The 27,355-nt window shown below is 48.7% G+C and overlaps 13 protein-coding genes across 13 annotated transcripts; 8 read left to right on the top strand and 5 right to left on the bottom strand.

The window, feature by feature from the left end:
- Window positions 1-769: 769 nt before the first annotated feature.
- On the top strand, window positions 770-1,408 carry DFL_002637 (uncharacterized protein; the record flags this gene model as incomplete). The annotated part of the gene is made up of 2 exons (XM_067631452.1): window positions 770-844; window positions 920-1,408. 2 exons carry the CDS (start codon window positions 770-772, stop codon window positions 1,406-1,408), a joined length of 564 nt encoding a protein of 187 aa, XP_067493996.1.
- Window positions 1,409-1,973: 565 nt separating this feature from the next.
- Window positions 1,974-2,517, bottom strand: DFL_002636 (uncharacterized protein; the record flags this gene model as incomplete). Its single annotated transcript, XM_067631451.1, has 3 exons — window positions 1,974-1,990; window positions 2,054-2,372; window positions 2,440-2,517. The coding sequence occupies 3 exons, from the start codon at window positions 2,515-2,517 to the stop codon at window positions 1,974-1,976; spliced, it is 414 nt and encodes a 137-aa protein (XP_067493995.1).
- A 1,857-nt stretch (window positions 2,518-4,374) lies between these two features.
- Window positions 4,375-5,577, top strand: DFL_002635 (uncharacterized protein; the record flags this gene model as incomplete). The annotated part of the gene is made up of 4 exons (XM_067631450.1): window positions 4,375-4,538; window positions 5,060-5,073; window positions 5,165-5,246; window positions 5,319-5,577. The coding sequence occupies 4 exons, from the start codon at window positions 4,375-4,377 to the stop codon at window positions 5,575-5,577; spliced, it is 519 nt and encodes a 172-aa protein (XP_067493994.1).
- Window positions 5,578-7,372: 1,795 nt separating this feature from the next.
- On the top strand, window positions 7,373-8,119 carry DFL_002634 (uncharacterized protein; the record flags this gene model as incomplete). Its single annotated transcript, XM_067631449.1, has 4 exons — window positions 7,373-7,384; window positions 7,450-7,476; window positions 7,544-7,613; window positions 7,689-8,119. 4 exons carry the CDS (start codon window positions 7,373-7,375, stop codon window positions 8,117-8,119), a joined length of 540 nt encoding a protein of 179 aa, XP_067493993.1.
- A 134-nt stretch (window positions 8,120-8,253) lies between these two features.
- On the bottom strand, window positions 8,254-8,957 carry DFL_002633 (uncharacterized protein; the record flags this gene model as incomplete). The annotated part of the gene is made up of 2 exons (XM_067631448.1): window positions 8,254-8,559; window positions 8,634-8,957. 2 exons carry the CDS (start codon window positions 8,955-8,957, stop codon window positions 8,254-8,256), a joined length of 630 nt encoding a protein of 209 aa, XP_067493992.1.
- A 703-nt stretch (window positions 8,958-9,660) lies between these two features.
- Window positions 9,661-11,624, top strand: DFL_002632 (uncharacterized protein; the record flags this gene model as incomplete). The annotated part of the gene is made up of 9 exons (XM_067631447.1): window positions 9,661-9,685; window positions 9,793-9,833; window positions 9,912-9,938; window positions 10,020-10,095; window positions 10,156-10,293; window positions 10,363-10,434; window positions 10,504-10,824; window positions 10,886-11,470; window positions 11,557-11,624. 9 exons carry the CDS (start codon window positions 9,661-9,663, stop codon window positions 11,622-11,624), a joined length of 1,353 nt encoding a protein of 450 aa, XP_067493991.1.
- Window positions 11,625-13,449: 1,825 nt separating this feature from the next.
- On the top strand, window positions 13,450-14,958 carry DFL_002631 (uncharacterized protein; the record flags this gene model as incomplete). Its single annotated transcript, XM_067631446.1, has 3 exons — window positions 13,450-13,587; window positions 13,682-14,467; window positions 14,542-14,958. The coding sequence occupies 3 exons, from the start codon at window positions 13,450-13,452 to the stop codon at window positions 14,956-14,958; spliced, it is 1,341 nt and encodes a 446-aa protein (XP_067493990.1).
- Window positions 14,959-15,377: 419 nt separating this feature from the next.
- Window positions 15,378-16,145, bottom strand: DFL_002630 (uncharacterized protein; the record flags this gene model as incomplete). The annotated part of the gene is made up of 1 exon (XM_067631445.1): window positions 15,378-16,145. One exon carries the CDS (start codon window positions 16,143-16,145, stop codon window positions 15,378-15,380), a length of 768 nt encoding a protein of 255 aa, XP_067493989.1.
- Window positions 16,146-16,315: 170 nt separating this feature from the next.
- On the top strand, window positions 16,316-18,157 carry DFL_002629 (uncharacterized protein; the record flags this gene model as incomplete). Its single annotated transcript, XM_067631443.1, has 1 exon — window positions 16,316-18,157. The coding sequence occupies one exon, from the start codon at window positions 16,316-16,318 to the stop codon at window positions 18,155-18,157; it is 1,842 nt and encodes a 613-aa protein (XP_067493988.1).
- Window positions 18,158-18,477: 320 nt separating this feature from the next.
- Window positions 18,478-19,518, bottom strand: DFL_002628 (uncharacterized protein; the record flags this gene model as incomplete). The annotated part of the gene is made up of 2 exons (XM_067631442.1): window positions 18,478-19,330; window positions 19,385-19,518. 2 exons carry the CDS (start codon window positions 19,516-19,518, stop codon window positions 18,478-18,480), a joined length of 987 nt encoding a protein of 328 aa, XP_067493987.1.
- A 1,806-nt stretch (window positions 19,519-21,324) lies between these two features.
- Window positions 21,325-23,031, top strand: DFL_002627 (uncharacterized protein; the record flags this gene model as incomplete). Its single annotated transcript, XM_067631441.1, has 4 exons — window positions 21,325-21,585; window positions 21,651-21,687; window positions 21,756-21,826; window positions 21,892-23,031. 4 exons carry the CDS (start codon window positions 21,325-21,327, stop codon window positions 23,029-23,031), a joined length of 1,509 nt encoding a protein of 502 aa, XP_067493986.1.
- Window positions 23,032-23,652: 621 nt separating this feature from the next.
- DFL_002626 (uncharacterized protein) lies at window positions 23,653-25,776 on the top strand (the record flags this gene model as incomplete). Its single annotated transcript, XM_067631440.1, has 4 exons — window positions 23,653-24,119; window positions 24,170-25,391; window positions 25,454-25,530; window positions 25,590-25,776. 4 exons carry the CDS (start codon window positions 23,653-23,655, stop codon window positions 25,774-25,776), a joined length of 1,953 nt encoding a protein of 650 aa, XP_067493985.1.
- Window positions 25,777-25,927: 151 nt separating this feature from the next.
- Window positions 25,928-27,184, bottom strand: DFL_002625 (uncharacterized protein; the record flags this gene model as incomplete). The annotated part of the gene is made up of 1 exon (XM_067631439.1): window positions 25,928-27,184. The coding sequence occupies one exon, from the start codon at window positions 27,182-27,184 to the stop codon at window positions 25,928-25,930; it is 1,257 nt and encodes a 418-aa protein (XP_067493984.1).
- Window positions 27,185-27,355: the final 171 nt, after the last annotated feature.

Genomic DNA, 27,355 nt, shown 5'->3' with positions numbered 1-27,355 from the left:
GTTACTCTTTGTGAGCTCACTAGTTGGATCTAGACAAGGGGTCTGAAGCTCCATGCAGGGGTGGGCTTGAGCAGAAAGGCTCCAACAGTCAGGGCAAGAATCCCCAAGGGAAGCGAACAAGCCTGGGGAGATTTTGGTGTCCATGCCACCAATTGTTGCCCAAAACTTGGGTGTGCTTCCCCGGCTTGAGGGAGACGAAGACAGTGCAGGGATTGATGCATGTGAAACGGGAGGCTAGCGTGGAATGTAAGCGGCACGATGGCTTTCGCCCCGACGAACGGGGAGCGGGGTGGAAAATTGTCCCCGACGTTGTATGCGAAACTGGGCAAATCGAAGGGGAGAATTTACCTTTTCGTTACAACTTTTCCCCAAAAGTTGGGATTTTTCGTTCGCAACTCCACCAACAGCTATGATATCATGCGAATTTCGAAATCGGAGAGGTTGGAGATTGATTTCCCCTCCGCATAATGCAAATTGAAGGATATGAAAATGGCTCGAGGAGTTGTGGGGGCGCATGATCCGGCTGGGTATATGAAGCAGCTCGAGGAACATCTTCCAGTGACGGCTTGTGTGTTAAGACACTACAAAACAACCTATCCAATCACAATTTCCCGACAGATTAATTTCCTTGGGTGTTCCAGTCAAGCCTCTGAGATTCTAATATCTACATTGTTCCTCGAGCTTTGATAATCTCCATCCTAGATACGAGAATTTAAGCTTTAATTCTCTACTCATTTTTGAATATATATCTTCAAGTAAAAAATCAAATATGCCCGCTAAACTTACACACACCCAGGAGGCATCCTTCCTCCTTGATATCATAAAAAACTCAGATCTGAAATCGGTACGTATACAAAGCTTGACAAAATATACCTCCTAGCCCTCACCATTACAGGAATCGTCACTAACACCCGACAAGATAAACTGGAAAGCAATTGCGGACAAGAAGCAGATCAAAAAGGGCGCCGCGCAAATGCGCTATCAGCGCTTAAAACAAGCAATCGAAAAAGCGGAAGCCGTAGATGCCGGTGTACCGATCAAGGTCGCGGATGGTCCCAGAAGCGACGGGGAACAATCTCTACATTCACCATCGTCCCAGACCGCTCCAGTCACACCAAAGAAGCGTAGAGCGAACAAGGTCGAGAAACCGAAGACACCTTCGACAGGAAGGAAGAAGAAGATTACAGTTGATACTAGCATGATCTCTCCAAATACCAGTATGATGTCGGCTTCATCATCAGTTTCGACGGTGTCGATGCATTCTGCACCGAGCATGTCACCGGTACCAACGCCGGGTTCTCATGTTCCGTATATCAAGATGGAACAGAGGGATTATGCTCCAGTACATAACTCGATGCCAACAGCTCCTGGTATGATGCAGGCGATAATGACGGGGATGTCATATTAGAATCCTCCCCAATGGGGAAGGCAGTTCTCTCTAGAATTCCTTTAGGAATTATTTATATTTTCAAGTTTGGCGTTTAAGGTTAGAAATCGGTGGGATTATTAGGGTCATGTATAATACTATAAACTATGGTTCCTCCTAGGAAATGTTCTAATTCTATGCAGCATGGGAATATCCTCTCTTCAACTCAATATATGTTCTAGTAGTGTTATTTCCAAGTAAACATGAGTGCTGCAGTACTAGCAATTAGACATTTGAATTGTTGGGTCAAATTACATGCCGCTGTGCCTCTGAATCAAAAACAATTCCGTAAACATAGTTGGGTAACACTACTACTATAGTCTACCGAAATCTCTTCACCTAAAGGCTCTTTATGCTACTCAGAATTTAACAGTTTAAAAAAAGGAGGATCTTAGAAACTCGATTAACACCTAAATAACTTAATGTCGATTTCAACATGTTTCGCGCACACAAGTAGCCCTAAGACTAAGACAGAAACATTGATACATGGTAAAAAAACTAGCAACCCCAACCTTCGACCGCAAATTCCTATCTCCTGTCGATATAATTATTCAACCCAATTGTCTGATTCATCAGTCTCGTAAGCTCTCTTTTCAACCTTCATGGTCTTCTTCTTTTGTTTCTTACTTGGGGAAGACAGCAGTTGTTCTTCATCGTCCTCATCGAATACATTCTCTTCAGCGTCGTTAGCGCCAGACGAATTTGAGCCCGCAGCAGCAATAGGTTCCTCCTTCGCCTTTTTACCTTTAGGCTTAGAAGGGGATGCTGGCTTTCGACCTCGCTTTTTTGAGGGCGAGACCTGGGCAGGTGAGTTGTTCTCGGCGTTCTCAGATGTAGTAGTGCCAACCTGGGACTCTGCCTTCAAAGAGTTCTTGATACCGTTGAAGCGGCAGTATGCACTATGGCCGGTGATGCCGTGTTCCTTGCCAACGGCTTCGTAGTTAACCTGCAAATCATATGAGGCACCAGATCAAAATGGGGACGATAGAAATTTTATAAAATAGACTGCTTACCACTTTCAAGTCTGAATGTCTGATGATAGAGAGGAGAAAATCTCCGTATTTATCAGTTTTATAAGCGCCTTTTGCCATGTTTGCGGCTTGTTTCACCGGTTGTCTTCTGTGGTTTCTTAAAAGAACAAGTCTGCGTAGGTTTGGCTTGGAGGTGATATTATGGATTCTTTGCGTTATGAAATGGTGATGAGCACAAACCATAAGGAGGTTTTTGAGTCAAAGGATGTTTTTGGGTTTAGTTGAATGGAATCGAAAACCTAAGGAAATCTCTCGAAGTTTGTAATTTATGCTGGTGCCGTCTATTGTTCAACATCGAAAAAATACAACATTCTTCTGTGTTGTGGAAGCTACCAGGGCCGTCCAGGGAAACATTCCGGGTCAATTGTTAGATTGATACGCATGATCCTCAGGTTTATCACCTTTGGGAATGGAAGCATAATTTCGCCCCCGAGAACATGGAAACAAGCTGGCTCTAGCAGATTCAACAATGTGAGATACCCCGACGCCTGGGTACCCGGTACAAGACCGGGCGTTCCCGGAATTTTGGGACTAAGCAGAATAACATCTCAGGGCCTTGATCGAATATGTAGCCTGTTGTGGTCTCGATCTAGGATATACGCCGCATGCAGGCATACTTACGATTCATAAGAACCCATTGGCTCTAAGCGATCATATGAACACTTGCATCGAACCGTGTTCCTCGGGGTTTATGTTACCAAGCTATCTATATGTTCTCGAGCCAAGATTCTGTAATCAAATTCTTGCATGAGAAGTGGTGCCGGAGGGGCAAGTTAACTTTAGAAAGATAATGATCGTAGCTATGCCCCGAAACCGGAACTCGTTGTTGTAACCGCTGAAACTGTTATAGATCGACCGATGTTATTGAAAATGCCAACGATCGAGCAAAAACATGCCTGCAGATCAAACTACAAAGTTCCCGTGTAACTCCATGTGCGCAAGCTTGCATGCTCGTATTTGAATCAAATCTATACTCATAATTCAATCGTCTCGATACCCCTTCCGGCAAAAATATCCTCGTCCTGCTTATCAGCCTCTAAGCCTCGGAGTCGCGAATGTTTCCGATAGGCTGTTGGATACAGAAAAATACACCTCAAATATTTCCTGACAATGCCATCATGTCCAAGACCGATCGGCCGAGCTGGTCAAGGCTGAAAATATCAACGTTGTAGAATCGAATACCTACTCTAGGTATATAGTAAACCGGAATCCCGAAACAGGGGTGTTGATATAGAAACAAAATTGTTTTTTCTAAAGAAACGATACAAAGAAAGTATCAACCGCCCCCTCCTGCAATGCAATGCAACGTAATGCATGACGAGTAGATCCGAGCGAGGCTCCATCCTCAGCTAACCGATGAGAAGTTCAGACGGCACAGACGTTAGCTTTTTTTACTTTTCTTTTTTGATCTGCACAGACTACGGATGCATGTACATGTCTGCCTGCAAGTGCGAACATTAGACGAACAGACCACGGCATCGGAATATCATAGCAAAGGTGTAAGGGTAGTGGTAGGTACCAGGTGGGGCAATTACGCAAAGCCTAGTTGAAGGGGGTATACTAGACTGTCAACGTAACGGCTGTCACAAGGTCCCCTTCCCGGCATGGCGACATCTTCCCGTTAGTTGATTATTGCCCCTCCATTATCCACTGCCCCTCCTTCTGCCCCTCACTCGAGGCACCATTAGTGCACCTTATCCTGGATATACATCTTCTGAACGGCTCGCTCGTCAACTAGTAGAATCCATTAGCCTAGAGCATACCCCACGCGCGGATCCCCAAAAATCCCTTGCATAAAAGTCCTCGTGATCAAGAAGCGGGATAAAAAAGTAAGAGTCCAAGGCGCTACGAGCCGTCCTTAGCTCTGTCTTTGACTCCCGTCGAGGTCCGGCGGATTTCTTTTCTTTTCTTTTGAATATGGGCTTTTCGTTAAAGAAGGAAAACGGCAAGGAAGTCGGGCAGTTTAGAAAAGTGTCAGGGAAAGGGTTTAGCGTGTTGAAATGGTGGAAAATCCAACATTTCTTCGGGAGGGTGCAGCTTGTGGGGACATGGATTGGACAGGGTTCGGGGTTTTTCGCCATGTGATCAGTTGGCCTGGTTTCGGGGAGCTGTCGGTTTCCTGGGACTGGCGAGGATACCCGGGGTCAAAATTACAACAAGCAACACTGTTCATGTTGTAGAACTTACTTAGTTAGTCGGCGTCGAACGGTCGACCGAAGTGCCTACGATTTCATTAGAATAGAATCGCCACCGTAGAACCGTAGCCTGTAGACTTGATTTGAAGTGAGATAAACCTTTTTGACCAAGAGAACTCCGTGAAGACAGCAGAGGGCTCTGACCAGAAATTTGTCTATAAAATCCTCGCCGTCCTACCTCCTAATCATTTCGATTCTCTTCTACTCTATCACTATCAATTCCAGCAGTTCGAAATCCATAACTCCTTGAGGCATCTCGTACTATATATCTTGAATCCCTTTGGCAATATTGATACGACTTGGTTCTTTGTCTATTACTTGATCGATTGAGCCTTCCAGGAGATTTTGTTGAAATCTCATCGATCATCTCATATTTTTGGAACTGTACCAAGATATCGAGATACAAGATCAAGATTAAAAGGTATTTGTTCAACTTGTTCTGGTCTTCAGAATTCGACTTGAATGTCAGTATGAGCAGATGGATCTACCAGACTAGCTAATGAGTTGACTAGAAATTACAACCCTCAAAATGGCCCCAAACATGACCGAAGCCGAGACCGTCAAATTTCTCTTACTTTGCATCGAGAAATGCGAGTAAGTTCTATAATCGCTAGTCAACAATGCACAAATATTTCAAATATGTCTAACAGTGATACACAACCGCAGCACCAAATCCATCGACTGGGAGCAGATCGCAGAGGCCTCCGGCTTGAGCGGCCAAAAAGCTGCCTACAAGAAGCTCTGGGATCTAAAGTCTAAACTGAAGAAAAATACCGACGGAGGAAGCTCTAGCACGACTTCACCTACCAAAGTTAAAAAGTCCCGTTCTACAAAGACGTCCCCAAGGAAGAAAAGAAAGGTCAACTATTCGGAGGACCGAGATGAGGAAGAGGCTCCTCCCCTAGCGCAGGTTCAAGACTTCTGACTCTGAGGAGTCGAGTTGTTTGGGAACGTCCCTTCCTCGATTCGCCATCGAAAGTCCGGGATCATATGTTTTTTCCTCCTCTTTGTTTTTTTCTTCTGTTGCCTTATCCTCCTCTCTCCCATAAGTTTGGAATGGTTTGTTCTTGTATTGGGTTTTCGGTTTTTCTTCAGGGCACCCTGGGTGTCATTTCCATCATGTTTTAGTTCATGGAGCCAACCTGTAATGTCCCGAGATAGTTTAGGAATGACAGAAGTTACTCGACAGCCATGTAGGGTCCAACACGTTAACATAATTCACCCCCCGGTGTCCACTTCATTATCATATCCATGGTCTGCGAACCAATCGAACCCACAAAGTACTAGCAGATCAATCAGGCATTCTACCAACCCGGACTCCAGACATAGAATATACAAACCTCCTTCCAAAGTCTTCCAAAACCATCCCTTAACTTCGCTCTTTCCTCCAAAGTACTACCAAACCTGTACGTAAGTACTTCCCTTCACAACTCTAAATCTATACATACCACTACTTGTCTTTTCCGTGGAATACAATTCAAATTAATCTTGCTTAACATCGTATCCATAATATTTGCCTCGAGACTAATATTTGCCAATCCTATACCATTTTACTCAAATTTTGTAAAAGGTTACAAGCTTTCTATCAAAAATGGCACCCGTCAAGCCAACAGCCACCCTTACCCAGCCAAAGACAAACCTTGGAATCCTTCGCAAAGAAAGAATGTCGAGGTCCTCATTACTGTAACGGGCAAATTTGCTAAGGTGTTGCAAAGAATGGCGGGGGCCGTGAAGGTCAAGGATGAAGGGGAAGTGGCCATGGAACCAGCGGTCGAACAGGGAGGTGAGAGTGGGAGGAGAGTACTGATGTTCTAGAGTAAGAAAAAGAAAATCAGATGGCTGTGGGGTTGATCTGTGTTCGTTAAGTGTGGGCGAGGGGTATAGCCTTGCTATGGTTCGAAGGTTGGAGGGGTATATGATATCGTTTCGGGCAAGGGTTCAACGTCGGAAAATGATATCGTTAACATGTTATGTTGGAGATTTAGATGTTACACAAGATTCAGCATTCTTCATGTTATGTCTCAGGTTTCGGTGGGCTAATTGTAAAGCTACATGGTTGGACTTCGAATTCATAGTATTAGTTAGGTATTTAGTCGGAGAAAAAAAATATTGATTGCTACGTATCATTCTCCAGTTGTCCCCTGCATGATGCATATGTACATATATGCAGACCTTGAATACGTCAACATGGTTGGCTGCAGCTTGATGGCACATGTCCGGCATGGTAGAGAAGATCCCAGCCTTGAAACTAGGTCGAAGGCAGCAGTTATCCTTAATACTAACTTCGGTATGCGGGATCAAGCGTTAGGCATTTTGTTTGCCCTACGACCCCATGACGATCGACGATGCGGCCGGCCGAGCAGAAAGAGGCACCTGGAACCCCCCCACCTTTGATGCACTAAAACAAAGGAACAAGGTTGCTCTAAACCCATCGGGAGAATTCAAAGCTACCCTGTGGGTTCACGTGAAAAGCAATTTTGAAGTTTCCTCAAAATCTGGTAGAGTCAAGGGCAAGTGGCAAGGCTTAGAGCGTCCAAGGACCTACATAAACTATAATCTAGGAAGCCAACATTTGTAAGTTCTTCCCCCCCCATTCTTTTTTCCTTTTCTCCGCAGTCTCACATTTCTGTGCCTTGTTATCCAACGGAAATTTACTAGAATATAACACAACATTTGGTTTCAAGATACTTCCGTTGCATTCTTATATCTTCTGTGCAACAATGGGAAAAGTTGTAAGTTTCTTGACCCTCCGCCGCACCAACAATGAGGCTTCGAACCTGACAGTTCCCGGATATAGGTCTGGACCCCGGAGAACGATCGAAAGGTAAGCACGGGCAAAAGATATGGTACTATCGGGTTGTTTGGGGAGGGTTGTTCTGACCGACATGCAGCTTTTGATCCGTCTAATCGACAAATCCGCCAAGTCATACAACAGTGAAGCTCTCTGTAAGCTATTCGAAGGTAATTTTATGCTTCAATCCCATCCTATAGAGCGTGGGAATGTGTATATTCATCTAATATAATTTTAATTAAAAGGAGCAACTCCTAAAGCCATCGAGGAAAGGATCGCCAAGCTCAAGCGTGAAGCTAAAGCCCTAGACTCAAGATGTGCTGTCCAACCTTCTGCTCCGCACAAGCCTAAGGGCAACTACTATACCGCTCCACCGGTTCCAGGACATCCCTACGGATTCAAAAGGAATTTCGCGCAAACGCAAGCCGAGGGCGATGAAGACCAGGAAGGCGGGAAGCCAGCGGGTGGAAAGGGATCAAAGAAGGTGAAGACGGTTAAGAAGAAGCCACAGAATGCAAAGGGGACTGACGAGAAGCTGGGTGATGGGAATACGAAAGCTGAAGGCGACTGTGCTGAGGATGATGACGACGATAAGCCACTGAGTGCTTCTATCAATCGTGGTGTCAATGGGGTCCGAATTTCAGAGGACGTCAAACTAACTAGCGCTGCTGCTTAACCGTTCGGCTTTATCACTTGCAGACCGATGTGGAGGTTGATCTCAGGACGATTAGACTGCATCTGACGCTGAACTCCATTTGGTCTTTCGTTATGTGTATATCTAAGCTTCGTTTAATATCGAATCCTAGAGTTTTACGTGACTTTGTCTTTAAGGCCCTTTCGTGTAATACCATCCAACCATCGGATGACCTGGAACCCTGCGTACCAAGCTACCCCAGCCATGACGACAACGAAGAGCCCAACGTTGAGCAAAGAACGTGGCAGGATCCCTAGCAGATATTCGTCAAGGATGATGTCAACCAATACCGGTTCTGGGTTGTTCATGAGCGTGGTATTTGTGGTATAATAGGAGGCAATTGCTGATATTTTGAGATACAAATCGGAACCAGGTCCATTATCGAGTGGCGAGTGAACACTCAGCCAGAAGTCCGACGGTGTCTGTTGTTTTTTCCCACATAAATAAGCCCCCATGTATCAAAGAATATATGTGAAATGTTTAAATGAAGACGCACCGTAGCTGCCCAGCAAACTCGGGCCTCGTATCGAGCACCCGGCTTCAAACCCTTCAGGAGAACCCAAGAGTCGACACCATGAGGTGCAGATTCGGTCGGGAATTCCCGTGGAAGTTCAATCCGTAGAAGCAGTTTTTCTGGTGATTCTGCTGGCGATAGCTGGCCAATCACGTTGAATTCGGATCCGTTGATCACATTTTCCAAAGCACCACCGCTAGGAGCATCGGGAACGGAGAATATGACTTTCTCTGTATTGGCTTTGGCTGAGGGTGCCCAGAGAAGCAACCATGTGAAGAAAAAGAAGAACGCGTCGAGGCCGACCATTGTATGTTTAGGTACTTCAGTTAGTACGCGATAGCTGTATCGATTTGATCCAAACGATATGGTACGATATGTTTAATCCGCAGCGGAACTTCGGGTGGCCGTGAACCGAGCGACAGATAGCCCCTGCGACTTGCCTAAGTAGCTCTCATGCAGATGCAAGCGGTGCTCCGTAGCTGCAGTCCGTATCGTTCGTTCGTTCGCTGGCCACGCTAGTTAGAGTGAGTACATGGAGTCTAAGCTGCAGGGTCCCCTGTGTTTGGGGGGACACGTCCAATCAGAAGGTAAACACCACCCGCAGTAAAAAAATTTGCTTGCTGGTGCCACGCCGACGACCAGAAAATCGATAGGTACTCGGCCCCTTATAGCAGTTTGTATGTAATTGGATGTACCTGTTCGTGGAGTCGTTAGTACAGAAACAATGTGCTGGATGTGTTTGTATGGACAGCAGGCCAGAGACAGGTGTGAGGTTTGCAATTGGTGTGGTGGGTGCTCTCCACTTCAAGCTAGCACGCCCTCTCAACTCAGGTAACCCTTTCCCGAGCCAAAATTCAACTATTTCTTCTCTCCTGTCCACATCCTCATCCCATCTCATCCCCAACCCATCTACCTCCTTTCATAATCGTTTCGTCTTTCATATACCCTCGAAAAGTGTCCCTTTTGTAACGACCGTTTTTGTTTTCTTCTTGACGAAATATAATTCATCATGCGTGAAGTTGTTTCTATCAACGGTACGTCCGCTGTTCTCCCCCCTCCTATCGTTATCGTGGTGCCTGTTGTGCCCAATTGCCTCCGTCCCCGACGAAGCTCGAGTGCTGACAAATCCCTTGATGTATAGTCGGTCAGGCTGGTTGCCAGATCGCCAACTCCTGCTGGGAGGTAAGACCGTGATGAAAGAATGAATAGGAGGAAGTAGCTCCGAGTCTGCTTCATCTCATACTAATGATATATCTGTAGCTTTACTGTTTGGAGCACGGTATCCAGGTAAGCCGACCCTCTGACGCGTCTCGTGACTTGAAAAACTTCTCTCGAGCTTCAGATAAGACTAACAATGCTTCATGATAGCCTGATGGTTACCTGACTGCCGCACAGAAAGAAGGTCCTCGTGATCACGGATTCAGTACTTTCTTCACTGAGACCGGTATGTCCTCGCCATTCCCAGCTGGCATGGAACGTCGCTCCTAACAAATAACACGTATAGGCTCCGGAAAGTACGTCCCAAGGACTATCTACGTCGACCTCGAGCCAAATGTCGTCGACGAAGTTCGCACTGGTCCCTACCGATCCCTGTTCCACCCAGAACAGATGATCACCGGAAAGGAAGATGCTAGCAACAACTGTACGAGACTACCCCGGCGCCTATATAAAATGTAGAAGTGAATATGCGTATTGACTAGCGTGATTTCAGATGCTCGTGGCCACTACACCGTCGGAAAGGAGCTCGTCGACACAGTTCTCGACAGAGTTCGCAGGGTTGCCGGTATGTCTCGGATATTCTTATATGCTCTTATACGTATCAAATAACGCCTACTAACGTACGATTCTTTAGATAACTGCGATGGTCTCCAGGGTTTCTTGGTCTTCCACTCCTTCGGTGGAGGTACCGGTTCCGGTTTCGGCGCCTTGCTCATGGAGCGTCTTTCCGTTGACTACGGAAAGAAGTGCAAGCTCGAATTCTCTGTTTACCCTGCTCCGCAGAACGCTTCTTCTGTCGTTGAGCCATACAACTCCATCTTGACCACCCACACCACCCTCGAACACTCCGACTGCAGCTTCATGGTCGACAACGAGGCCATCTACGACATCTGCAGAAAGAGTTTGGGTATCCAGAGACCTAACTTTGAGAACCTTAACAGATTGATCGCTCAGGGTGAGAAGTTGATACGATTGTTTGGTGTTAACACGCGCTTTTTATACTAACATTTCTTCAGTCGTTTCTTCCATCACTGCTTCTCTCCGATTCGACGGCTCCCTCAACGTCGATCTCAACGAGTTCCAGACCAACCTTGTCCCGTATCCTCGTATCCACTTCCCTCTCGTCGCCTACTCGCCGGTTATCTCCGCCTCCAAGGCACAGCACGAGGCCAACAGCGTCAACGAGATTACCGCTGCCTGCTTCGAGCCCGCCAACCAGATGGTTAAGTGCGACCCAAGGAACGGAAAGTACATGGCCACCTGTTTGTTGTACCGTGGAGACGTCGTCACAAAGGACGTGCACGCTGCTGTCGCCAACGTCAAGACCAAGAGGACCATCCAGTTCGTCGACTGGTGCCCAACTGGTTTCAAGATCGGTATCTGCAACGAGCCACCACAATTGGTCCCCAACGGCGATCTCGCCAAGGTCGACCGTGCCGTGTGCATGTTGAGCAACACCACCGCTATCTCCGAGGCCTGGGGCGCTCTCAGTCACAAGTTCGATCTCATGTACTCCAAGCGTGCTTTCGTCCACTGGTACGTCGGTGAGGGTATGGAGGAAGGTGAATTCTCCGAGGCTCGTGAGGATCTTGCTGCTTTAGGTATGCCTTTTTTTTTTTTTTTTTTTTTTTTTTTTCCTCTAGATTTTATAGTAAGGGTATGATTACTAACGAAATTGGTACTATAGAACGTGATTATGAGGAAGTTGCAAGCGATAGCGTCGGCAACGATGATGGTGAAGAGGCAGAGTATTAAACGAATCGCATTGGATCTTTGTTCACAATAGTCACTGCGTTTTGAAATGAAAATACACGACTGACATTAGTTGACCCATCGCCGATATCATAAACTCGTCCCGTGTGTATTCGTCGGTATCCATTAGCCCTCCTTTCCTGTTTCTTTTGTTCTTTTTGCACCTGACACTTGGGAATGTCTGAAAAAAAAAGAAACGGGAGAACTTGAATTGGTAATGCATATGTAAAATGCAAAAGAAACCCCATCCCTTTTGCCGCTCATAGAGACTTTTTTTAACGTTCTTTTCTTCTTCCTTTTCCTCAGAAGATATCCCCTAGTGTTTTTTCAAAAAAAGAAAAGAGGTAGCTCGCCCTTTTTTTTTTTAATATATGGTTTTTTTCCTTCCCTTCCCTTCCCTATATTTAATAAGCCGAGAACTGGAGAAGTCTTCTGATTCATGTTAATAAATTGTTTTAATGAAGCGATCGTTGAGAAGTACCCCATTGGTTTCACGTGACGGTATCGTCGCTCCGGAAGCTTGAGTCTTTATCTATAAGCAGGTACCATCGGATGGAGTTGGTTAGCCTCGTATGATCTCACATGTCGTCGCGCGTCGTCATGCATGCGGCTGGAATGAAGAAGAGGGTAAGTTTTCCATCAAACCGTTGGAACGTCCATTCTCTCCCCATGCAGGCGGTTTTAGAAAAGCTTGTTTTTTCGAAGAGCGTAAAAAATTATGTAGGTTGCACAAAGACACCTCCCGCTTATCATAAGAGTCTGGAAACGAAAGCACATGTATCATGAGGCGAGAGAACATAGGGCCTTACGAGGCAGAATTCAACCTTTTTGCTTTGTTTGTGGAGACGGATGTGATTGTTTTCAGCTGAACAGGGTTCCGAAAGATCGAATGAATTCCAGATCTTAACCGCGTGGGTTAATATATCTGTACGAATGTTAATTAGTAATTATGTCGAGCCACAGTGCGGTGCGGTACACGAAGTTGATGAAGTTCGGCAGCCACACGGTATGATGTCCAGTCTAACTAAGATCCGTCGGAAAGCCCATGACGAGGCGACTTTTCAGTAGTACACCGTGTACTAATTTGTCTACGATATCCCGAATTTCCCCTGGCACGAGTGGCTTGACTATCTTGAGTACCAGTGTAAATCTTTTGCTGGGCGGTTGTGGACGGGTAAGCTATCGAGGCGCAGCAACTTCATGACTTTTTGCTCGATTAGTATGTCAAGTACCCGTCACAAAGCAAAGGTGTTTGTTTCGATGCTCCAGCCGCACTTGCATTTTTCTTTTGGCCTCCAGCTCCAGGTCTTTGGCCTCTCGGTGCATTTGGGTGTTCGATTGCCTAGACGAGACTGGTGCAGGCGTCTAGTAAATTAATTTGATGGAGGGGTGCCGGACCCTGAGAATTCGAATCAAGTCCCGCCATGCAGACCCAGATTGATGCCAGACGGTACCTCTTGAGGACTGAAGGTGGAGAATTGCCGCAAGTCGATGGATGTTCGTAGTCGACTTACAGTACATACCAATGGATACCTTTAGTTAGCCATGGTGGGCAGTGCAGAAGCTCATCGAGGTGCGTACTGTGTAAGTGCAGTAGCAGCGGTGGTATGGTAGTACGGTGGTAGCAGCAGCCCCTCCTTTTTGACAAGCTTTATTTTATTTATATTCCCTCGTTCCCTTCCATCGTACCTTTCTCTCCCTTCTTTGAATCGTCCTTGTTAGAACCCCTCCGTTTTAACCCATCAGAGTCATCACCATCATAACCATAATCATCGTTCGGTGGTCAAGTAATTAATAGCTACCGAAAGCCTGAACATCAACAATTGCAATGGCAGACGCTTCTACAGGTACACAACCTCAACAGCAGCAGCAACAGCAGGCACAGCCGATACAAGGGCAGACCAGTGCTTCTCCCGCGCAAGCAGTCGGCCCTACTCAAGCTCCTCCTCCTCTTCCCGAGGGATGGGTACGTCGTAGCTCTTACTACCTATTTAGCCATCTGGATGGTGTTTTCCAACATCGAGAACATTGCTAACGATGGATACCCAATTTACCCGTAGATCGCTCAATGGGATCCGAATAACCAGCGCTACTACTTCGTCCAGCCGTCCACCGGCACCACCCAGTGGGATGTCCCGCAAGGCTCTCCTATCACCAGCTTTAGCGGAAACACCACCGCCACAAACCCTCACCCCACCGGAACCCCTCAGCAGCAAACCCCGCAGGCTACCTCGCCTGGCCAACTACAGCCAACCCAGTACTTCGACCCCAACGCCGCTCCTCAAAACCAATACAGCCCCCAGAATTACACTCCACAGCCCCAAGGAACCCCTACTTACGACCCTAATGCTACCCCTGTTTACGATCCTAATGCTAATCCACAGCAGTATACTCCCGGTCCTCAAGACCAGACTGCTCGTGCCGGTGGCCTTGGAGGTGCATTGAACCTTGCCAGCGGCTTGTTAGGTGGCGGTGGGAAGAATAAGCAGAGTCACGGATCTGGTGGCGGACTTGGCCAGGTTGCCAATCTTGCCGGGAGTCTCCTTGGTGGTGGAAAGAACAAGCAGAGCGGTCATGGATCGAACGGTGGCGGTGGCGCTCTCGGACAAGTTGCTAGTCTTGCTGGCGGTCTTTTGGGAGGTGGAAAGAACAAGCAGAACCACGGATCCTCTCCCGGTGGAAGCCATGGAGGTGGTGCCGGTGGGCTTATGGGTATGGCTACTGGGTTCTTGAGCGGACATGGAAATCAGTCCGCCCATAACCAGCAGGCCGGGATTGCACAGCAGTACGGACATCAAGGACAGTCCACCTACCAAGGACATGCTACTCATGGTGGTCAGAACCCGGTACGTATATGCTCCTGATTTTCCAAGAAACAGCTCGGTTTTCGAGCCTATGTGCTAATAATCTGGTAAAATAGACATACCAACCACCGAGTGGCCAGAACTACGGCCAGTACGGTGCTACGAACCCACACGGTGGGCCGCAGGGTCAGTATTCCGCACCGCCTCAGCAACAATACGGTGGTGCTCCACCTCAGCAACAATACGGCGGTGCTCCACCTCAACAGCAGTACGGTTCGCCCCAGCCTTACCAGGCTCCGGGCCAACAACAGTACGGTGCTCCTCAACCACAGCAAGGATACCAAGTTCCCGGTCAGCAGCAATACGGTGCTCCATCTCCACACGGTGGTCAACAAGGTGGCCCATCTCCATACGGTGGCCAACATGGCGGACCGTCGCCTCAATACCAAGCTCCTGGAGGTTATGCTCCACCCGGACCTCAAGGCCAGCAAGGCTTTGGAGGTGTCCCCCCTGGAGGATATGGACCTCACTAAACAAAAAAAATAAAATGTTGTAGGGTACTGTGGTTAGGATGATGGATTTTTTGGGGTTTATAAGGATGGGTTCTTTTTACTTCTTAATTGTTCCTAATGATTACCACGAGCTTTACGGTTTCCTTTGTTAGATATCATATTACTTAGTGTTACTTTTTGATCCTTGAAAGTTTCTGCTTTTCTTCTCTTCTAATTCCCTTTGGCGGTGCTTTATTCAGGATGTTTTTGACAAGAAGCGACAGATCTTGAAATTTTTGATTGCTATACGATTTCCCTCACCGTTTCGAGTGCACGTGCGCACGAGATAACTTTTTGATGATTGGTACCTATTTACAGATTCTAGATTACAATATATGCACAATGAGCCCTCGCCTTCTCCTAACGCCATGTCCGTTATCCCCGCGATTCGTTTCCGGTGTCTATATGTCTCTTTCGTGAGCTTCCCTCTCTCTGACTTCTCCAAAGGCGCCCATAAACTGCCCTTCCAATGGCTCAGTCCTAACTTTCCATACATCCTCCGAACTAGGTCCTCTCTTGTACTTTTCTGCTTCCTTCTCTCTATGATATTTAACAATCATCTCTTTCTTCGTATTGGGCCCGTACATTTTCGTTTTCATGCAGAACCAGAAATCCGATGACTTGTCCTCGCATTGACGGTATGTACCGTAACGATACAAGTTCTTGAACTGCCCACCGAGGGAGTAGCAGAAGTAGAGCTCGTCGAAGGCTTCGCGGCAGGACATGGTAGTCGGATACAACGTATCCTGGAAGTTCTGCGGAGTGGCTTCCTTGCGAGCTGGGTCTTCATCATGGAGGGCTTTGAGGAGAGCGGAGAATTCTTCTTCGGCTACATCGTCGCGGGATTTGGGTGTACCGTTTTGGAGGGCGGTGGGTGGATCGTTGGGGGTTGGTGGGAAGCTGCTGCCGCTGCTGCTGCTTCGATCGGAGCTGTTGAGTCCTTCGCGGCGGTCGGTTGGCGGGTCCAGAAGCCCATTTTGAGGTATGCTGTTGTGCGACAGCTCGGTATCGAGATGGGGTCCGGTGGGAAGCTGAATTTGATATCCCTCGGTGATAAGAAGACTCGGTCGTGGGTGATGGCCTGTTATCTCCGGCGCCTGAATTTTGGCGTCTTGGCATGCGTTGCGGATCCTTGTTAACCGAGAGAGTTTGTGTTGCTCGCGTCGCATCGATTGATGTCACGCTGCTGCCGAACTTGGACGGGCGACCTCCTCCATCTTCTTTTTCCTTCACTCGCCCGCTTTCATCACCGACCTCAGAACTCGACATACCGTCTACCCATCGCTCTTAAGCTTCACGATACATACTTGCACGCTCGGCCCCTCGGGCGATATTCACAATGCCAGCTGCGAAACGTACCCGTAGTTCGGCCAAGACCGGCAACCAGGCTCCCACGAAGAGGGCGAGAAAGTCCGCCACTTCGAGCTCGGGTACAAGTATAAAGGCGTTCGCGACACCACGGCAGGCAAAGTACCCACCATGGGCCAACTTGCCATACCACGTCCTCATGCCTGTCCTCAAATTCGCAGCCACGAACCTGCAGAACAATTCGGTCCCGATTGACCATGCGTGGCTCGCCAACGCGGCCCGTACCTGCAAAGCCTTCGCAGACCCCGCCAACGATCTCCTTTACCATACCCCTCCTATGACTCCCATCTCCCGACTTCGCAAATTTTTCGACGTCCTCAAGACGAATCCGTTACTATCGAGGAAGGTCCGGAGGATCGAGTCGCATTCCGGGGAGATCTGTGATACCAAGCTTCTCAAGTTTGGGTTGCAGGATATCGTCCAGTTGTCTTCGCATGTCACGGATGTTTGCGTCTCTTCGGGACCTTGGAGCCCCGAACTCCTTTACGCTTCGGGGAGGAAGCCGGATATGGACCCGAGCGTTCTCACTGCGTTACAGAGCAACGAGATCAAGTTGCAGGACTGGACCTGGGATGGCGAACTCTGCTGGGCCATCGCGGCTCGGTACGATACTCGTGACGAGTCACCAAAAAAGAAGACGAGAAACCGGAGGGGGTTTGGATGGCTGCATGCCGTCCATAAGGACGTCGAGCCTTTCAAATCATTGAAGGCTCTTACGATGACGGGGTTCGATACCCCGATACCTCTCGAGTATTCCCGCGACGAAGAGGAGGAAAACGAGGTTGAGGTCCAGATCGCCACCATTGCCAGCTCCTTGGGGAATTTGAAATACCTCAAGGATCTCACCTTGAAAGACTGTACCTTCGTCGACGCATACTTTTTGAGTCAGCTTGCCGGGGTTCACCAACTCAAGCGCCTCGTTTTGGAAGATCTAAAGAACGTCAATACCGTCGATCTTCAGAGTTTCCTGCAAATGAGCGGGAAGCACCTCGAGGATCTCGAAGTGATTCACTGCCCGGGCGTTTATGCCGGATTTTTGAGCATCTTGGATACCGCCACGCCGAACCTCAAGAGACTCCTCTACGAGGATGTCCCCGGCGTTCTCAGCCATGCTGAACTCGAACTGCTCGAGATCCCGATGCCGAGATGGCCACAGACTCTCGAGAGTTTGATCATGCGAGGCGTGGGTAATTGGACCGCTGCCGATTGCGAGAGGGTCTTGGAGGGGATGGCTGATACCTCCCGAAACGGGGGTTTCATGGCATTGAGGGAGATCGATATCTGGTGTATCCTCCCCGAGTTGAGCTGGAGGGATCGTGCTGCGAGTAGGAGGAAGTGGGGCGATGAATTCGCCATGGCTTTCTTGGATCGCCGTGGGAATGCGTGGAAGGAGTTTGTTGCGAAGGAGAAGAGCGAGGGGCACAAGGTCAAGTGGGACCCCAATGTTACCGTTGGACTTTGCGAAAGAGTTTTGTTTCGCTTGGACGATTCGCGACCTACGGGGAATCAACTCAACGAGGCTGATTTCTTGGATCTGTCCGAGAATCGACCGACGAAGAGGAGTCCGAAGAAGGTTGCGACCGCCCCGAAGAGAGTTTCTCCGAAGAAGAAAGGGAAACAGGCTGCGGCGCTCAAGGAGGCGTCGCCGAGTAAGAAAAGGAAGAGAACGCAGAAGTCACAAAGTTTTGTGGTCGGAGCTAAGAGGGCGAGGTATGATAGCGATGAGGATTCCGATTTCAAGGTTGACAAGTTGGCCTATGAAGATGAGGATGGGAACGATTCGAGTTGGTCTGTGGATGACGTGGAGAATTAACGATAGCGCCGGTCATCACACCGAGTTGCCTTTTCTTAGCTCGTTTGGGTTTTTTTGATAACGGAATTTGATACCCTGGGTTGCGGCGTTATCCTTTCACGGCGGTTGGAATTCATGTTTATGGGTGGACGGGTGGAACGTGGGATTGTGGCGTTTGGTTCTTATTCTTATTCTTACGGGTTACGGGCACAGGAGAGTCCAGCGTATGATGAACAAGCGTATGTACTGGTAATACATTCTCCACCGAACTCCCAAGGTGTAAATAAAACTCGCCAAAGGACTTTTACGGATCGTACAAGTAGGTATATATGATTCCACACTTAATCCTCTTGGAACAAATCTTTGAGCCCGGCCTGCAACTCCTCCCAATCCTTGCCTCCGCCGCCTCCGACGCGGTGCTTGTCGAGCCGTAGGGCCTTCTTCTTGATCTCCCTGCCGACCTTTTGTGCGCTTCTGACGTTGAATTTCTGGGCCCTCCTGTTTCGGTATTCCGCTCTTAGGACGTTCGGCGAAACGTACTCCTTGTTTTCGTAGATTATGGGTCCGCCGAAGGATCCTTCCTGGATGATGATCGGGGTTAGAACCACCCTGGGTCCGATTTCTAGCAAACTGATCTCCGTCTCCGAGCGTCCGGTCTTCCTGCCCTTCTTCTTCTTCTCATCATCCTCCTCCTCCCCGTCAACGCCGTTCCCCTTGGCATCCTTCTTCCCAAGCTCCGCCTCGCAGATCTGATAGCACCTGATCCACACCTTCCCATCCGCCACCGTAAAGCTCATAACATGATCCACAAACGGCTTGCTCTTCCTCGCCCCCTTAGGCACCCCGAAAGTCTGAACCATCAACTCCTTGACCACCATCAAATGCGGTTTGCTCTCAAAGGTCTTGTCGAAGCTCAGCAGCGGCCGGCTACCCTTCAAACAATTTCCGGAAAAATGCAATTCCTCCATCGTGTGGAGGTTTTGTACGTGGAATTTTACGGTAGGACCGTTGGGAGGCTTTGACATCCACATGTACAGGTCTTCGCGCTTACGGGCTTCGAAGAAGAGGATGTTGTTGCAGTTGTAGAGGTCTGCCAGTTCGTTCAGTTGGAATAGTTTTGATTTCGTGTCGAGTTTGGAGTCTTTGCGGGAGTGGGGGAGGAGGGAGGTTAGGTCCTGGAGGAGGTGGCGGTGGCTGTTTCATTTTCATCAGTATTTTGGATCCGAGGATGGCGATTCGGGGACATACCGGTACGTTACACCTCGCGAGGAGAGGATCAGTACCCTCTGACGGAATTTCTTGTCGGGACCTGCGGAGTCCGTGGATTCTTCTTTGGATTTTGTGGAGCGGGCGTCCGTGACGGATTTTAGGACGGCTGACATTGTGAAAATGTGGGATTCGAGAGATCCCGGGAGATAGTAGGTAGATTGGGTACGCGCGACTCGGATTGGGGGGGTATGACCGGGGATCGGTGGGGTGGTTCGTAGACGGTGGTGGAAGTGATGGCGGTTGAAGCTTTTTTTTTTTTTTTTTTTTGAGGAATAGTTAAAAGAAATTTTGCCGCTGCGACTGAGGTTGGTTACGCGAGGAAAGCATGTGGCAGGGATCAGGGGGACGTCCGGTGTTGTTGTGTTGTCGTACTTGGGATCACCTGACATTTACTGTTCGAAGAGTATCAACTCGACCTTGGCTTGGGTTCAAGCTCAAAGGCACCCTGGCCGAATGGCAAGGGTGAACGATTGCACAGGAAACATGTGAATTCCAATTTACGATCACCTTCCCTGCAAAATGGAATGTTGAACCTTAAATCCTAATTGTTTTGCAATTAGCAAGGGATGGTAGTCGTCAGGGTGCACTGTCTTCCTCGGACGGAACCAATTCGAGACGAATATCTGACCGCAATCATAGTTTCGTGCTTGGACGCCATACCTGCGTTTTCTCTACGAATAAATCTCCCCGTTCGGAACCGAGCGTTCAATGTTAGTTTCGGACAATCAAGACGGTTGCGATTAAAGTTTGGTAAGATTTCGGGACTTTTGAAATTTATAGGATAGTCTTCCAGTATTTTTTTTTTTTTTTTTTAATGGATATCGTGATGGAGAGTTGATAGTATCATCGATCGAAAGGGACCGAACCCAGCGATGCTTATGATCTGCCAGAACCGCAGCCACGCTTCGCGAATCTGCGCCGGATTCGAATCGTTTCGATGTGCATGTGTCAATGCCAAGGTCACTTATTTGCGAAACCACGAAATATGCAAGCCTTCGCTTTCCATCTGGTGCCACTGGCGCGCTAACATGCATCGTATTCATATGGGAAGGACCCATGCCCTTTGCTTATGAGGCCGTGCGTTATCCCCTAGCTGCCGGTTTAAGTACCGGGGCGAGGTGAATATTCGACCCGATGCTTGTGGAACATTGTGCTCGACTCAGACTTAAAGTCATCGAAACGAATATCTCTGGTCCGCTTGGACCTTGAGACTTTCATCGTCAGAGGGTTTGGAGGTTCGAGGTCCACCAGGATGCCATATTCGGTCGACTGCCCCGAATCCCCACGTTTCGCACGGCGATCGTTCGAAATCAGAGGAATGTGGTCGATCGCAGTTCAGCTCTGGCTGAATCTCTCCAGTTATGGTCGTCTCGAAGTGATTTTCGATTGGTGTTACAGGGACTGATCATGCTTCCACCTCCTCGCGGACACAATTGGGTTTAGATCGCCCCACACGCTCGGTCCTGCCCCCAAGCGGAAGGACCGAAGGATGGGAGAAAGAAAAAAACCAGGGATTCGATACAAAACCCAATAGGTCCCTCTGATGATGGAAACGGTTTGGAGGATGTGGGTTTATATTTCTCCCATTCCTTTTTGCTACCTTGGGTCTTGTTGGAACTTTTGTGATTGCAACACAAGCGAGGCTCTTATCAACACTTTTCGATATTTTCGACGTTCCCGAATTGGCCCCCCTAACATCTATACCAAATCCGAGGCGTCGGCTGGAAGATGTGCTAGAAGGGGACGAAAGGTGGAGGAAGGGGAGGAGGGACTGCTTTTTCACAAAATACCTTTGAAAGAAAATATTCGTCGACATTGAAAAATACAATAGGAGATAGTGGACGAGCTCGAATTAATATCGACATATACCCAGCACCGCCATCCTTTGCCCTCAATAACGACCGGGCTCGTTTTTCAAGATGGGCGGCCCGCCACACCCTCAGACGCCCGAGGATCGGGCGGCCCTTTTACCGATACTGCTGCTGTTCGCCAAGTTTCCCAGGGATTTCGAGTTCCCGCTGGAAGTTGATCCGCGATATGTTCCGCCGATTAATTCGTTTTATTGTTTCGTAACCGGGGTTGTTATGTGTGTTATTTCGACGACGGTGGTGTGTTTGAGGCTATGGGTGAGGAGCAGGGGAGCTTTTGGGATGGACGATTGGGTTATGCTCGCGGCGTTCGTATGTGCCATGGAATTCTTCGGAAAGGCGCTTTTGCTGATTTGGAGTATTTTCGACGGTGGTAGCTATCTTATTGTGCCTTTAATATTGTTAATTTGGTGGGTAAGTGAGAACTCCGAGCATCCGTACATGTGTTCGAAGTCGAATGCTGACTCGGAGCGTGGGAATAGGTGTGTTCGGGGCCGGTTTGGGGTATCACATCTACGACCTTTCGCTGACGGATATCCATAATTATCTGATGGTAAGTTGCTTTGTAGCTCGGGCTTCGGAGATATTTTTCCTACGGTGGCTGATCGTGATCCGTAGATACAATTCCTTCACGCCATATTCTGGTTCGGCACCCTATATCTATGCAGATGTTCCATCCTCCACCTCTTGTTACGATTGGCACACCTTCAATCCCCAGGTCAAAAACTATACCTTCGAACGGTCTTGGGATTGTCTTATGCGTTCCTGCTCGTCTGCATATTGATACATATCCTCGAATGCGGCACGCCGGTCTCGAGAAGTTTCAAATTGGAACACAAATACGACGGAACTTGTATCAGTTCCAGGTCGACAGCCGTCTACGGTGGTATGATATCAGGCCATATAGCTCTCGACGCACTTACCATCTTCCCACCGCTCTTCATCCTGGCGAAACTCCCGCTCGCCCGCGGCAAGAAACTCAACCTTATCTTCCTTCTGATCCTTGGCGTTTTCACCATGGTGTTCACCGCCGTCCGTATTTTCATATTTTACCAGATCATGGTGGACTCCTACGATTTAACTTGGAATGCCACCGCTGTCGCCTTTTGGGGTATCCTCGAAAGTTCCCTGGCGACCATAATCACCTGCCTCCCGGCGCTGAACCAAGCTATGATCCGGTTTGCGAAAAGGGTACGCGGCCATAGCATGCACGGCAATTCCGGCACTCGATCGCGAGGCGGCACTTCGAGAACCTCCAGACTGGGCATAAGCATTTTCGAACGAAATCATATCTACAAGGGACCCGCCAAGTTTGTAAGTTACTCCGCGGACGCAACGGTTTCCGGAGGAGGAACGGTTGCCATGCCGGATTACGTGGAGTTGAGTTCGCAGAGTGGGGATAAAAGGCCGAGGTCGAGCGGTGGGGCTAGCACGCCCGGTGAAGTCGATCCGTTGGATACTACGGCCGGACCGCCCGGGTCTTCGGACCAGACGAGGTCGGCGAATGACTCTTTGACGAATATTACAGTCGAAAGGAGTTTTTACGTGACCGAAGAAAGAGCGTCGGATTTGGAGTTACAGGAGACGCGGGAGTCGGATAGTAGGGATCATTCGACGGCCAGTTTGACGAAACCGTCCAAGGTTGCTAGGATTTTCGGTGGGAGGAGGTCGTCGTCGCCCACGATACCTTTGGCTGCCAGGGAGGCTGCGGCGGCAGTAGCGGCGGCGAATTCGAGGAAGGGTAGCGATGAGTCGTAGTTTTCCGTTTGTTACGGCGTTTCTTTTGGGTTGTATTTTTTCATCCCGTCTCCATCCTTTCCTGTAACGAATCATAGCGATGCATCTGTATTGATTCCATGTTATTTGATTTTTTTCGGTGACCCGATCATGAGGACGAATCGGGGGTACCGGGAGGCATCTCTCTTTTTTTTTCAAGGCGCAGGATATCTAGAACTCTACCGTGCGGAGGATACGCAATTGAATTCGAGTTTGGCATACAATCTCCGAGCCAAAATGTTTTGAAATATATCATCGATTCACAACCACAACCATCGATCGTAACGATGGGGATGAAAATGCGGGAAATCAACGTACGATATCAACCGTACTCTTCTCGAATACCGAATTCCACCAAGGTGTGGATTCGTACCGGTGATGGGTTGATCACGTGTCGAGCCGCACCAGGATGCTATATAGCTTCGTTGGTGCTGCTGCTTTGGTCTCGGGTGGCTTCAAACCCCATGCGATCCAAATTCGAGCCTGCTACGTTACGCTGCTTTGATCCGGGTTCGGTTCTACGTGACATCCTAGCTCCGAGCCAAGGCATCCCTCTACACCTTTCGAAGCTTTCTCTCAAAAGTCCAATCGATACCAGCGAATATGAGACGAAAGAGGGAGTCCGTTCAAGCCCAAACCGCAGGAACGATTCGATCTCGAACCTCGAGATTGCAGAGTAACCCTACTGGTAACTCTAGACTTCGAATAACAGTCAACAACGCCAACAACAACAACAACAACAACAACAACAACAACAACAACAACAACGCTAACAACAATACCTTTGGTCAACCGCCGTTGACGCTGTCGGATGCCTACCAAGGGAACCTGTTGCTCTACGATTTCTTTGCAAAGTATTCGCAGAAAATATTTCTGGAAAGGAATATTACGAGAATACTCACCGATCAGGCAAGGCTCTTGAAGGCGGAGAACGAAGGGAGGAAAGGGAGTAGGAGGTATTGGAATCGGGATGGGAAGACGAGGAAGATGAGTGAGATCGTTAGAAGGTTGGGGGTTGTGCCGGAGATTGATGATGAGGTGAAGTTTGGATTGAAGGTTGAGATTGTGAGGTTGGTCTGCTACGGAAAATGTATCTCGGGATGATGTTAACGATCGGCAGAGGGGTCGTAGAGGCCGGCCTTCGTGCATCCGAATGCGAGGTCAAGTTGTTTGCCATGCCATCCCCCAGATCTGATTCTCGGCGTACTGGCTCGCAAGAAGCAGGGTCCGAAATCGAGCTATCGATGGAAACGGAGAAGCTAGCTTTGAGGCCTGGTTCGAACGATGGGGATCAGCAGATACTTGGCACGGAACGGCCGTTCGTGTTCCCGCTATCGACATTCGCGATCGAAGATGACGACGGCCGAAGGTTTTCCCCTTCGGGGTACGAAATACGATGTCGGATTAGGGTCGAAGACACGAGCGGAGCAAAAAGTTACGAAGCGTGTTTACGAATCGATGAAAACTTGGTTTGCAATGACGGATCGAACGAAGCAACTCTGGCGGCGGTGAGAGTCGGTGGGACCGATCCGGATTCGGATCCAGCCTCGGAGATCCCTCCGCAGCTCAAGTTCAACTTTGGCTGGAACAAAAGTATCAACTACCTAATCCTGAGAAATGGCGAAAAGGGAAAGCAAAAGCAACAGCATACGTCGAACGTGACATTGCCTTCCAAGCGTCGGAAACAGATCCGTATCGACTACACCTTTCGCGGATATATCAAAAACTTTGACGAACAGGATGCTCACAAGATTTCCTATGCCTCCGCGGTGAACTTGAACGACAAACTGTACGTGTTTAGTTACCAAGGCACCGCGTACACTTGTGTCATCTGCCAGAATACGACGTTTCGGAGTCTTGATCGGTTACGATTTCATCTGTTGCATACGCACACATATTTTGCATGTTCGTTGGAAGGGCATGCGAAGCAAAAGGATTTGGTGAAGATCATGGTGGAGCCGGCGGTCGTGGAAGGCAGGCGGTTTTCCCAGCCTCCCGGGAATAACGGTAGGAAGTTTTTGTGGATCAGACCGAAGGGGCTTGGGGATAGAGCGTTTAACATCGAGGAGTATCTGAAGGGAGATACGGCGTGGGCCAGGGGGGTGGTGATTCCGGAAGCGGAGAGAAAGCTTATGAGTGCGCCTGGGAGGATTCTGAGGAAGATGCAGATCGTGCCGGATCTGAACTTTGGAGTGGAGAAAAGGAGGTGTGTGGTTCCGGCTAGGGAGGATGGGAAAGGCTACGTGAGGTTTTTGACGGGAGAGGCTGCGGCGGCGGGGGATGATCTTAGTGAGAGTGACGATGAGATCGATGAGAGTTGGGTGATCACGAAAGTTAACGAGGTAAACACATACATCGGTGCTTTGAAACATACGCAAAGGGACGAGCTGAATTACGTTTATAGAAAATCGAGACGTCGAGTTTCTCGTCCGCTGGCCGAGAGCTTTTGAAGCTATGGGGCAGCCATGTCATGGTTGAAGGGTAGGGGCTTCTCGTCCTCCGATAATCCTATGGATACGGCTGACCGATCGGGGATACAGACCGAAAAGTAATCACCATTTGCACGACTGTTTGATACGGTTTTGTCGGCAGCACAAGAAGGCGTTGAAGGCGCCCGCCCTTCGCCAAGAGTTTGACAAGTTCGTCGCGGCGTTAAGGTTGCGGGGTCAGATAGATAAAGTCCTTGTGAAGGAGTGCAAGAAGATATTAGATTCCACCGGGCCGTAGCGGAATTATCGTTTGGCTGTTGGAGTTTGGAAGGAGTATCATTTTTTGTTTCTTCGGCATTATTCAGTCCACATGCGTGCCTATATCCTTTCTATGTTTTTTTTTACTTTGACTCTTTTTTTATCTTACGGATCGGGGTATCATAATACTATCAAAGCCTCCAGTCATCGTCTCCGACATTTCTTTCCCATCCGTTCAATGCCTCTGTTACGAGGTGTTTCATTTTGATCCTGCTTCGGGTGTTATGTATATCGATTGCTTTCAATTCGAGGTACGTATTACTGTTCTCTACTTTGGTCTTAATATCCCGATGACTTTCCGGCAACAGATCCACTATCCGACGTAAGAATAACCACGTCCTTTTCCTACATACCACGCTTCCCTTTTTGTCACCGCGAGCGGTTGACAGTTGGGCGTTTCCCTGTTTCACACCCGATATGAGAACTTCCGCTACGGATGGGGTTGAAGGGTGGTTGATGTATAATGTTGAAATGTTGGAGGCTTTTGTTGTTGTATCCTGGGGAGGGGGTTTCGAGTATGTGTACGTGAGTGGGAAGGATTTGGGGAGCGGGGTGGGGGTTAGCGGGTTGAACGAATAACCACCAATCTCATCAGAGGAAGAAGATTTGAGAATATCAGGAAGGTTGGAAAGTCTTCCGTTCGGAGGGGTGGTGGCAAAAGCCCGCGCATGACCCTCATCGTTATATTTCCCGAACGGGACTGTAAATGTCTTGATGTAAGCGTTTTCCGTGGGGGAGATTACGATCGAAGATGGGGAGGATAGGATCGAAGTGAGCTGTTTGAGGGTTAGTTTGTCGGTGCAGGATTTTGAAAGGGTTGCCGGGGCGTCCGGACGGGAGGGTTTCCGACGGACGATCGAGAGGGCTGAGAAGTAGGAGCGGCCGGGGAGATTCTCTTTGTTATCGGTGGTGGGGAGGGACCAAGGGGTCGGGTCCTGTTGGGCCGATATTATGAATTCCATACTCGCATCGCCGCAAGGGGGTTCGGTTGAGAAGAGGTGGATCGAGGTGGAGGGGTGGAGGGTGAACGGGGGGGTATCCGGGTCATAATTATCGTTATATATTAAATACGGAGATCGGTAGTCAGGGTTCGTGAGGATTTGGTGGGCATCCTGGAGGAGAAAATGGTTAAGACCTCTGAGGGCGAGGATTTCGGAGTGGCAGTCGTGGAGGATGAGACCCGTTGCTCTGGGGAGGATCGCGGAGGGGATGCATTTGGAACCTGTGGCTAGTGAGGCCAGGTGGAGTTTGTCGTCCGTTTGGAGGACGATGGCGGTCATGGGGATCCATTCTCGGGGTCGGGGTTTGCATTTTGCGGGGAGGGAGTGGAAAGTTTTGAGGGATAGGGTGGCGATGCGCTCTTCGAGGGTGTTACCGGCCATTGGCATTATTTATTTTGAAGTAATTTGAGCGATAGACACGACGGCCTTATGTTTCTTTGGCAACACCGTCCAGCTGTTGCATTTTTGGGGTTGATTTTGTTTCGACGGCTTCTATCCTTGGCGTGCTTTCTTTGTGTGTCTCTTCTTGTGGATGACAGAACCAAGTACATCCTACCC

Source organism: Arthrobotrys flagrans, assembly GCF_004000055.1.
Source record: "Arthrobotrys flagrans strain CBS H-5679 chromosome Unknown unitig_3, whole genome shotgun sequence".
NCBI lineage: Eukaryota > Fungi > Ascomycota > Orbiliomycetes > Orbiliales > Orbiliaceae > Arthrobotrys > Arthrobotrys flagrans.
The sequence above is the reverse complement of the archived record's forward strand: the minus strand, read 5'-3'. Positions and strand labels throughout refer to the sequence as shown.